Consider the following 12,028-nt stretch of genomic DNA (forward strand, 5'->3'; position numbering starts at 1 on the left):
AGAGAATCAGGAGAGGAAAGAGCCTGAGGTTTTGACCTGACTCCCTCTGTGCTGTTCCTCCTTCAATAAAGAGGTTCATATGTTGCTATGCCTGCAACCTTTATTGGGATCATTAAATCAAACACTATCACTGCTATACTAGGTCTGCAGAGTGGCCTTCAGGGAACACTCCTCCACACAGGCCAGCCAACACACATAACAGTATCTCAGTGCTTTAGTTCTCATCAATCTCATTTATTACAGGCAGGAGCACAAGCTGTGTCAGGCTAGACTGAACAAGCTAAAGTGCTCAAGATATATGAACAATAAATAAAAGGACAAGTGACTTATTCTCAGAGCTCACCTAAGACCATGAGAGTTTCAAGTGCCATACAAAGATGGATGCAAGGGTCGTGACTGCATGAATTCAGGCAGGATGAGGGTTACTAGATCATCTCTCACCATCCCAACCTCCTGGCATCTGTATCAAGGCAGGCAGTGAAAACATACCAAAGTATTCCCTCCTTGGAGAACTTTCATCAGCTGACCGCGAAAATTATCATCAACTTCCTCACTCTCCTCATCTTCATTGTCAGTGCTGTCTTCATCCGAGGAGTCCTCGCTTCCTTCTTCATCCTAAGGAAGGGAAGTTCATCTCCTGAGCCCACCACACAAGCCCAACTCAATTCTCAGAAATAAAACCCCAATCCTCCCCTTTCCTACTGCCTTCCTTCTAGCCCTCAGCTCCAAGTACAGACACCTCAGATAACGGGGTACCAGGTCTCCACAAGAGCTAGAAGTGGAATACAATACAGACTTCTCTGTCACATTAAATAAGTATCAAAGAGAAGCTTCCAAGGAACAGCTCCCATCTGACCCTCCTCTCTGCTGATGCCTGTAATGGTTCATGACTTGAATCTCTACAGTCCTTAAAAACTGAGATCTGGAATCCAGCTGGCTGTGCATCACAGCCATGATTGTGTCTGTGGCTGCAAAAAGGACAGGTCTGTGCTCCTTTCAGGATGCAGCTATTTCTTCTCAGAAAGGCATCTATTCAACCAGCCACACCTACAACTGCAGGCCAAGAGGCTCTAGCATGCACTTCCAACAAGCCATTTGTGTGTTGAACCTATAAAATAAATCTTAACAGAGGGACAGCCATTTTCCTCAACTAGAGAAATGATGTTAATAGGTTAACACAGCTCAGGAGAAACATTAAATATTGAGGATATGTAGAGTGGTTGTCACTGGCAATGGCACAATTACCGTGTCCTGGGCAGATTTGGTCTTTTTGTTTGATTCTTCCATCACAACGACTGCACTTTCTTCATTTTGCTCTTGGTTAGGGTCAAAAACCTACAAAAAAAAAGGGACTTGTATTTCTTGTTTTGTTTTTAACCATTTCTTGTGTACAACAGACAGAAATTTCAGCTGAATAATGGAATTTTAAGTAAGGGCATTTATTTTCTGCTTGTTAACATGCCAAATACTTTCTGTAAGTAACAAAAAAGGTGGAGAAAACTGAAGAGGCTGGTGGCATCACACACCTTGGTTTGTTCCAAATGAAGTATTAGATTCATCACAAAGTACCTGACAGCCCATCTTTGCAATCCACATATTATTTTCTCAGTAGGCATCACCTTTCTTAGTGGTATGACCAATTTAGATTTTTAGTGTCACTTATTTTTAGGACCTCTGTGAAAAAATTACCTTTCTAGAAAAAAGAAATGCTACCATTTATACTCACATATAAAATCTACCAGCTACATAAACTGACCCAGGAATTTCTTCAGCCTAAAACTATCAAATAATACAGCTTGAAGTTAACAGATCTCAGGCTCCTGTAAAAAAACAACCAAACTCCTCCCCCACAAAAACAAAAAACAGCCTAAACACACTCTAAATTACAGCTCAAATTCAGTAGCACACATCATTGGACAGTTCCTAAATCAAGCAGACTTTAAATTAAACCCAAAATCGAGACATGCTTGTACATCCATGTGTTAGGGACAAAACAGGCAAACAGTACAAGGCCCTGCTAGTGCCTCACTTACATCCAGGATGAGCTGCAAGCCCCTCTTGGTCAGGCTGGGGCATATCCATACAAACACACTCTTGGAAACCCGACGTAAGAGGAGGCTGGGCTGGGCAAGGAGGGAGAGAAGGATTTCCACCATCACCTCAACCCATCCTGGCTCTGAGCTGTCTGCACAGGAACAAACAAACAATGACAGGAAGAGGCATTGGTATATCGGTAAGAAACTACAGAAAAATTCACCAAGGAATAAAAATTGTCTTTCTAGCTGGCTCTTAAAAGTACCACTCAGAAACACAGATCAGCAGGCTGGGAGGAAGAAACCACAGGGAGAAACATGTTTGAAATGGTCTTTTGACCAGTGCAAAGGCTTACCAGGTAAAAAAAGCTATTATTTATTAAATCATTACTTAGATTAGCAGTTCTGCAAGTCACCTGGCACCTACTTGGTCACATTAAAGCATCTGGTCAGCAAAAGTTTATCAATTTTATAGCGTTTCCAGCGAAATCAGAAGTCACAGCAGCCCATGAAAAGTGATGGCATTTGAAATTCATCCTTTAGTCCAAAAGTTTGGGAATCCTACTCTACAACCAACCAAACCACCAAAGAATTACAGCTTTTTTCTTCACAGTGCCCTCAAATTGATTTACACAGATTTCAGGAGAACAAGACCACAGCTGGAGAGGAAATCAAAAGATCAAGCCAAGTTTTTTCCTGGTCAAGTCCCAGCCTAGAGCATCCACAGGCCCTGAAAAAGGATCAGCCTCCATCTCCAAACATGCTGTGTTTACACAGAGGACACATTTAGTCTGCTCAGAACTCAAGCTAAGAAAGAAACATGTTTGATGCCTGCTGGGTGTTTGAGCCCACAGCTCTGCCAGGCAGACACCACCAGGTCAGCACCAGCCACTGGCCCACACAGAACAGTGCCTCAAGGAGAATGAACTCCCTTGGAGTGCTCACCCACACAAGGGCAGCTGTGGAGCTCAGCTCTCCTTTCCAAGGCACACAGAAACACAACCCACTGCCAGTGCACACAGAGAGCTGGAGCAGAAGTCTTAGAATGGAAAGAGAATGAAGAAGGGATTCTCCTGGGAGTAAGTGCATCAAGCCACAACCAGTGCAGAGTGCTTCACTAATGTAGAACTGCCATCCTCTGTCTTTGACAGACCACTAACAATCCCACTCCCTTTCCTTCTGTAGGGAGGACTCACCAGTCTTCTTCTTCTTGGCTTCTTTGCTGAAGGCCTTCTCTGTGCAGTTCAGAAGGTCACTCAGAACCTCCACTGTTTCAGACTGATTCTGTTTGATCACAAGCAGACAGGAAACAGGCTCAGAACTCCCCACTACCAACAACAGAAGGAATATGCTCCAAATCTAAGGACCACTCTAAAGAGATACAAATATTACAATCAAGTACTACAACTCTTTTGCAGAAAAAAACCCCCATGAAATTAAGTAAAAATTGCTCCAGTCAGCAGCAAATCAAGGGCAGAACTAATGGCAAGGCCAAGCTTTGCCCACTGCATGTCTACAGTGTAAGAATCACAGCTTATCAGCTGCCAGTTGCCCATTTTCAGAAGCCAGAGGTTCTGAAAGGCTGCATCTCTGAACACAGAGGAACTCCCCATCCTGGTGTTTACAAAGCCCAGCTATCAGCCTATTTTATACTACAGAAATATTCACCAGAGATCTTACCTTGAAAAGATAAATGGCCATTGAAAGCAGAAGCTGTTGGAAAGCACCAACTTTGGCACTGTCTGATTTGTTTTCCTTCTTCTGCAGATTCTTCACAGACTGAAGTGTTCTGAAGAAAGAAACCTCTCAGAGCTTTCACAATTACAACAGCAAATCATCTCATATGACCAGACTAAAAATGTGACCAAAACTATGGTACTGTATTGAGTACTTAACATTTCATCTATTGGCATTGGATACTCTTTTAGTACACAATCTTAACCCACTAATAGAATCTGACTAAAAGTGGGTTATAAAAAAACTGCACTTGTGCACAGACTACATTCCTAATATCATAGCCAAGGCTAGACCTTTATGGGGAAACAAACTCAGAAAAGAGCCATTGAAAAGTCTGTGCAGGCATTATTAAGAGAAAAGAGGAGCAGACTGCTACAATCATGTTTGGAGAAGGACTATGAGCAAAAATAGAAAAGGACATGGCTATTGCATAGTTAACACATAGAAGGAAGAGGAAGAAAGGAATGGGATGAAAAGAAAGATACTCTGAAACCCAGCCATGGGTGCAGGATACTCAAAGGCAAGAAAAACAACTGCCACTGCCTGTGAAATGGCTGTGCTACAGCAACCAGAACACCACAAGGCAAAGAGAACACAACCTCTCTTTTGCTGTCCAAAAGAGAAACCAAGACCAGGGCTCCCACCTTTCTCACTTCACCAACACAGCATCCAGCTTCCCAAGCATCTCACCTCTCCCAGATATCCCTCTGCTCCTTGGTAAAAGGTTTCACAGCTTTGACATGCTCAGTGGAGAGCAGCTTGTTGGCATACTCAACAAGGAGAAAGATCCACAGCTTCCCATCTGCAGTCACACCATGGACATGCTTCTCTCTCAAGGCTGCAGCCTTTGCTGTATCCCCCAAAACAGGCAGGGTGTTTAATGTCTGAAGTAACCTGCAAAGAAAGACACCCATCATGTTATTGTCACAGGAACCAAATGGCCTGCTCCCACTTTCCAAAATAATACCCACCAGCAAAGCACTCTCATCCCAGAGCTCTGGTCACTCACTGCAGCCCAGACTGACAGTGCCCAACTTTCAACCCATGCATGTGGCCAAGACAGTAGTGTAGAGCTCATTATCTTGGTGGTCCCAAAACACCTGGTGCTCTCAGGGACACTATTAATCTCAGTTTTTTCTCATTCTGTGTCCCACCATGTCCTCTGCTTTCCTACTGAGGTTTGGCAATCATCTAAAAGCATCTATTACCAACTCTATCTTCCTTAGCACAGGGAGGGCTGTGGAGTCATCAGCACCTTGCACACAGAGTGCCAGAAAGCCAAGAGCCACCAGCACACCCCCAGCACCTCTCTCTTGGGTCCTTCCCCTACCAGTTTGCAATAGAGGCAATGGAAACATTATGGGAAAAAGCACTATGAGCTCAACTCCACACCTGCCATATCATCTCACATATGCTCATCATCTCATATACACTCATTTGTCATAGACAAAACACGATCTCTGAAAAATCCATCTCCATTTAAAATGCCATTTCCTTGTGCTGGAGTCAAAGAAATGCTCCAATAGCAACCTACCATTCCAAACTTCTTGCCCCACCATTCATAAGCTGATCTTATCCTCAGGAAAAAAGAGAAATTTCCAAACTTAAAGCATGCAATCAAATCCTTACCCAAAGAAGTAGTTTTCTGTCTCTGTATGATCCCGTTCATTTAGGGGCTCTGATGGAAGGACACTAGCCTCAGCCACCTGGGAATTCTTCTTCTTAGCAACAAAGAAAGCATGGAAGAAACAAAACCTAGAACAGACAGAAACAGGAACAGAATGAAAACCCAGATTGGTCATAACAAAGCAAAATCAGCCCATGCATGCAAACCAAACAGCTCCATATTCAAGGAAGTCCAAGCACTGAAAAAAGCACTATTTACAGTGAGACTCTTTTCTTGAGATACACAGGGTAAAGAAGAGAAAAAGATGCTCAGAACTTTACAAAACTGAAGCACCAACACTTACGATCACAAAACACAATACTAAGACTGTCAGATGTGGGTCATACTCTCCAAGACACTTTAAGTGATAGATAAATACTTATTAAGACCTGGGTAAAAATAATATCTTCAAGCAGTTTAGGCAAGAAGGAATGGAAAATTTACTGAAAATAAATGGGACTAATGTGATTTTAAGCACCAACTACTTATGACACAGGTTAGTCCGATTACACAGAAGGTATTTTGAAAACAAAACTTAGGCTCCAAAATGATTTATTATGGAGCATTTCCACTACTGGATTTGCCTAGTGTCATGGGGACAGCTTATCTGGAATACTGCTGTTGAGCTACACACAATTATCCCCAGCACATGTGTCTTTATATCAGTCTCACCTGGCAATGTCCATCACAAGGCTCTCTTCTTTTCTGGTGGCACTTTCAGTGATGTTAACCAGTCGGTGGATGATCCATCTTCTCAATCGAGCAATCTTCTGTTGTGCTCTTTGCATAAGAAGGTGGGCACAATCAGCAGTTTGAACACTAACCCAGCATAAATACCCTGCACAATCCACTGCATCAGGAGGTGACTTTCAGATATTTAGAGGCTTTACACTAAAACTGGTGAAGTTATGTAGTAACAAAGCAACAGGTACAAAAGAAGAGATATAATCTTCTCAAGTTTGCTTTTTACTATGCAAAAGGTGGCCTATTTACCCCAAAGAGTCTGCAGAGTCTGAAGAGCAAAAAGCACTTCAAGAATTGCAGCAGTCAGTACAGTGAGGTTTATAGGTGCCAGGTAACACACAATCTGGCCTGAATGCCAGCCTGTCTAACACACAAATAAAAGGGAGGCACAATTACTACAAAGACCTGAGAAGCTGTAGTGAAAGAGGAAACCACCAGACACATTCTCCAAAGCAATTGTCAGGACTAGAAAAAGAAGAGAAAAGGCTCTTTTGGTGATCCAGTCTGCTTTGGGCAGGCTGACTGGTTCTCAATATGCTTGCAGAATTTGCAGAATAGAATTTTATCCCAGTGAAAGAGTCAGATTCTGGGGCTAAACTTTCAGAGACAAAGGAAATAAACAATTCTCAACTCATGGCAAGGGAACCAGCAGATGTTGAGAGGAAGGTGCAGTGCCCAGGTACTCACATGTCTGCGTTTTGCCGGTTCTGTTTCTGCCGGTTACTTGAGAAGTCCAAACAACAGTCCAAGTCTGGCCTGAGGAACATGTCTTTGAGCCAGCAGATGTATTTTTGCAAGGCCACTGCCTGCAGATGTCTGACTACCCTGGAAGTACTCAACAACACTGGCCTCCCTTGATGGGTAAGGGTGGAGAAGCCCATCATCACAGCCAGTTGCCTCTCTGGGTCATCGCAGCCACTCAGAAATGTATCTATATATCCCTCCATTTCTGCAACAAACTTAAATCCCTGGGGAGACTGAAAAACATGGTCAAAGAAGCAGGTCAGCAACTTCACACTCAGACTGAATGGCTCTGTAAATAAAAATCACAGAATCAGAGAATGGCCTGGGTTGGAAGGGACCTCTCAAGTGAATCAGGTTTATTTACTCCCTTGTTGATTAAAAAAGTAGAATCAGGAAGATAACTGCTAGTAAATATCAGACTCCAGCTTTGCCTAGCTCCATCTCCAACAATCACCAGAATCCCATAAGGATGTACAAGGTAACAGCATTTACTTCTTGAAACCTCTTTAACAGCATTTACTTCTTGAAGCATTTACTTCTTCTTATGTCAAGAAACAAAACAAACCCCAAAACTAGAATCAAATTCAAACGAAGATCTTTTCATCATTACTCTCTCATCATCAACAATATTAGGAGCTTCTTCCATTCAGTCTTGTTGTCTTCAGGGGATTTGTACATTTCAGACAGGAACCAAATAAAAAAAATTGAAGCACACGGAAGATCACAGCCTAATTTTCTGTGCAACAAGCACAGAAAGTAAGAAATAGGAAAACTACTAAGCCAGTGGATAAATCCTGGAGAAAGCCAGTCCATTCAGGGAGGCACCATGGTATGCAGTATTTGCAGAGCAAACCCACACACCTATGGCTGCTCTGATAACAGAACAAAAAGATCACACAGACCTATCTCTCCCAAGATACAACAACTATTTCTGGGCACACATGAGGAGGTTTGGGATTCTGTTACCACAAAAAGCCAAGCTAAAAGACAGTTTTATCAGTACTCCCCCTTCACTTTTCCTCTGTTTACTGCAGGCTTGTGTTGTTTGCAGGCTTCCCAGTAGGGAAAGAGGAAGAGGAGCTCCAAAATCCAATCCCAAATAATTTTTGTGCTAAAACCTCAGATGTGCTTATTGAAACAAGCACTAACAAACAAAAGCATGAGTTGTCCCTTTTTGTCTTTGCCTTCCAACGTTCATGCGACACCCAGCACAATGATCAACAAAAAGGAGCTTCTGGACACACAAAAGCAAAGAGACTGTTAAAGGACAACACATGACACTGTCAATTTGCTGAGGGCTGCCCTTCCTCTGCTTCCCCCCCCCTCATTAGAGCTTTCCTGGCAGCAGCAATGAAAGCAGGTGAGACAGTGCTGAACAGTTTCCATACCCTTAAAATAGGCAATGACAATCAAACACAGGCTCCACTGCAACCAATGACCATACAATACCCTTGCTTTTAGTAAGAGTTGAATGTCTAATATTACATAAACTTTTACTATACAAGATGATTTGAAACTAGAAGTGGGGCAGAGACCTGCTCGTGCTCAAGACATGGCCTTTAGTTTGTTCCAAGACCTACCTGAGTTGCTACCACGTGTTCTCCATAGTGCAGCATCACCTTCCCTTTGAGAACCACCTGCAGCTGCTCCAGGGACAGCAAGGGCAGAGCCCTGCCCAGCAACCGGTAGCACATGTAACTGAGTGGGAACAAAGAACATTCCCTCAGGCTAAAGCACGGCAGGAAATCCACTCACAGGGCTAAGACTGAGAGGAAGTGCTGGGGCAGGGTACAGGAGCGTGCAGGGAGATGAAGTCAAAACTTCTGGGTCAAGAAACAGAAGGATAACATGGGAAACCACAGAGAGTGTATGTTAAAACAAACCTCACAGGTCCTGATTTCTCCTTCAATAGCCCGTTCTCCACAACTTCATTCCAGAACAGTTCAAAGGCACCTTCCTTCAGTGCAACTTGTAGCAAATCAAACACTACACTGGGCAATTTCTTGTCTTCCTTCTCAGACTTGGCAGCACTTTTCAGAAGCTCTACAAGTCTAGAAGAAATAAAATAATGTGAGAGATCTGACCTGAAAGGGAATTGCTGAAGGCCAAAATCATCCTGCTGAAAGATACAGAACATTTCCCGAGAACTGCAGGCTGTGCCCCCTGGGAGAAATGACACAACTATAACTTGGGAACCTGCAGAACAATTGACACCTAACCCTTAGCAGCACCTGCAGTGGTAAATACAAGCAGGAATCAGAATCACAGCCACATTTCTCTCACTGCTAGCCAAGAGAAAAGTAATGCTCATTTAAACCTCCTTATTTAAGAACTTACCTGGAAACATTTTCCTTATTTACAACAGTAGATGAGCCAAACAGCTTCTTCAGCTTTTTAGGTTTCAGAACACCAGGGAATTTCTGCATACCCACAAGCAAAAGGTGCAGGTTCTCTGGAGATGTGAAGGCTGAAGAGAGGTCACCTTGCAAGATGTCAAACAGGACCTCCTCAAACACAGTTTCAGGTACCTAGACAGGAACGAGGGTGAGAGCATATAAGAAATACCTGAGGGCATTTTACTAACTTGCAGTGAAGTAAGCACATTAAAGTATCTGCGTTGGAGAACATTTTACTAAAAGCTTGCAGTGTTCTGGAAACTCTAGAAATAGTCTTTATGGTGACACAATGAAAAATAAATAGTGGATGTGTCCATGACTGCCAGACAGTCCCAGGTGCTTAACCATGGGGAGTAGGACAGTATGCTGTCATCAGACAGCAATTCTGGTCAACTGACTCCAGCTGCAATTGTTCTCTTGCTGTCTGACTGCTCTGCCTGTACAGCCAGGCAACCCAGGGAAAAGGAAACTCTCTGTTTTTATTTAACCCTGCTAGTCTTCATGTGTACAAATAATACCCACTTTAAAAAAAGGAAATAAACTCTTTTCTTTTACTACATACTCTGAGCTCTTTACTCCTTGTCCCTACATAATTTCATTCCCAACAGCCCAAAATTCAACCTTAGGCCCAGGTCTGCTGCATAAAATAGGTGGTTTTGCTGTTCAGAGTATTCAGCATACATCTGCCCAAAGGAGCACATGGTCTAACACATAATCCAAGCAAATGAAATGGGAAACAACAGGGCTGTGGGATTGTCCACGATGAAGTCAAACCAAGCTAAACCAGAGCACCCTTCCCAGAACACAAGAATCTGCACACAGGCAATACAGGGACAACTCCCACAGTTTACACTCACCCTTCCACACCCCCTATAACTTCCAGCTATGAACAAACTAAAGGAAAACCTGACCCCAAAGCCAAACTCTCTCTTCCCCCTGCCCCACAAGCCCCAAGGCCACATGCTGTGCCTGTACCTCAGAGGTGATGTCAATGAGAGTTTTGCGTGGGAGATCTCTGAGGTGTGTTTGGTGGTTTGTCAGCTGCTGGAGAAGCTGGATGCTCTCCAGCAGAGCTTTCCGGTCCTACAAAGGAAAGATAAGCCAAAACCAGCGGACATACATCAGAAATCAAGCTGAAGGCTCAGGAGATAATCCATACTTTAGATGTTTATGGCTACTTGTAATAAGAAACACAATTTTGTTTCTTGATTGGTCACTCATCTTTTTCCAAAATTGTGTTTTCCAGCTGAATATGACAAGATTCCTCCCTTCCAGGAGAGGTAGGAGCCTCCTGTACTATTTGACACAGTTCCTACATTCTACTCAGGAACAGACTTTAAAAAGGCACAAAGAGTGGCACAATAGAAATGAACTGAACTTGATGGTTCAAGTATCACTGCACTGATTACCCAGTGACCCAGCCTTTCTCTGTCAATCCTCTTTGCACATCAGAAGACCCAGAAGCAGAACTGACACACCTGACAGCAGTGTTACCTTCACAAGCCGCCCCGACTGGAACAGAGCCATCACTCCAAAAAAGTTCCCAAAAGCAGCATTTCTTACAAGTTTCTGAAAGAGGAAAAAAAAAAGGGAAATAAGTAAAAAATTTACGTTCCTAAGAGGCTAGAGCTCACATGCAGCTGCACAATCAGTGGATCAACAGGGCAGGAAAATCCAGCCTTGAACACCCCACCATGGGAAGAGAACATACTGAAAAGCAACCCCCTGCACAATGTTTAGGAACTGTCTCAGAGTACCTCTTCATCACACTGACAAATCTCACCTAAAACAGGGCCAGATGACAATGTCATCAACTTCCAATTTCTAGAAATATTTGTTATTTCATTATAGCCACTTGCTTTAACACGAACCCCAAAACTACACTATACACCAAGACTTCAAAGAATAGAGACCAATTAGGCAGCAGTTGGCAAATGCTGCCATGAGCTCACTTACTTTTTTCACTTTTTCCAGATTGTGTTTTTCTTTTATCTGTTCCAAAATGCTGCACAGTGGAATTTCCTCAAAAGCCTGCAAAACCTGAGGAGAGAGATGGAGTTTGCAGTTCTTCTATTTCATGACGTTATATTGGGTTAAGCTAAAATAGAACTGAAGAGTTGTTCAGCACAGCATCAGATGTGCTGCTTTATCAGGCCAGAATGAAGACAGGCAGATCAGTAAAGATGTACAGAACAGGAAGTAGGCTGGAAGAGCTGGGGTTGTGCAGCTTGAAGAAGGAGCTCTCCTTCTCTCTCCAAGGAGAGCTCAGAGCTTTTTCCAGTGCCTAAAGAGCTTCCAAGAGAGCTACAGAGGGACTCTGGAGTCCCAGAATGGCAGGACAAGGAGGAATGACTTCACATTGACAGAAGGCCAATTTAGGTTAGATATTAGGAAGGGATCATTCTCTGTCAGGGCAGTGAGGCTCTGGCACAGGTTACCCAGAGAAGCTGTGGCTGCCCCATCCCTGGAAATGTTCAAGGCAAGGCTGGATGGACTTGGAGCAGCCTGGCCTAGAGGAAGGGCAGATATCCCACATCAACCAACCAAGACCAAGAGCAAGGCAGTTTTAACAAGCAGTAATAGTACTAAATGCAGAATAATTGAAAACTTGGTCAAAATTTGTAAATCAAGGATGGTCCTTGAAGCAGGACTGAATTCTGTAGTATGAATGTGATATTGGTATAGTTCATAACTTTGTAAGTTTCTAA

At 43.2% G+C, this 12,028-nt stretch overlaps 1 protein-coding gene across 1 annotated transcript in view; it reads right to left on the minus strand.

Moving 5' to 3' along the window:
* MYBBP1A (MYB binding protein 1a) overlaps positions 1 to 12,028 on the minus strand; it is a 53,583-nt gene that overhangs the window by 40,933 nt on the left and 622 nt on the right. Inside the window, exons 3-17 of the mRNA XM_018919184.3 lie at positions 11,277 to 11,360; positions 10,815 to 10,889; positions 10,296 to 10,403; positions 9,262 to 9,452; positions 8,808 to 8,975; positions 8,505 to 8,622; positions 6,868 to 7,157; positions 6,109 to 6,216; positions 5,400 to 5,525; positions 4,461 to 4,664; positions 3,714 to 3,822; positions 3,230 to 3,317; positions 2,034 to 2,185; positions 1,246 to 1,335; positions 490 to 615 (exon numbers count right to left, since the gene is read on the minus strand). Of these exons, the coding sequence (XP_018774729.2) occupies positions 490 to 615; positions 1,246 to 1,335; positions 2,034 to 2,185; positions 3,230 to 3,317; positions 3,714 to 3,822; positions 4,461 to 4,664; positions 5,400 to 5,525; positions 6,109 to 6,216; positions 6,868 to 7,157; positions 8,505 to 8,622; positions 8,808 to 8,975; positions 9,262 to 9,452; positions 10,296 to 10,403; positions 10,815 to 10,889; positions 11,277 to 11,360 (2,037 nt within the window). The remainder of the gene's footprint in view (positions 1 to 489; positions 616 to 1,245; positions 1,336 to 2,033; positions 2,186 to 3,229; positions 3,318 to 3,713; positions 3,823 to 4,460; positions 4,665 to 5,399; positions 5,526 to 6,108; positions 6,217 to 6,867; positions 7,158 to 8,504; positions 8,623 to 8,807; positions 8,976 to 9,261; positions 9,453 to 10,295; positions 10,404 to 10,814; positions 10,890 to 11,276; positions 11,361 to 12,028) is intronic.

This window comes from Serinus canaria, chromosome 19 (genome assembly GCF_022539315.1).
Source record: "Serinus canaria isolate serCan28SL12 chromosome 19, serCan2020, whole genome shotgun sequence".
Lineage (NCBI taxonomy): Eukaryota > Metazoa > Chordata > Aves > Passeriformes > Fringillidae > Serinus > Serinus canaria.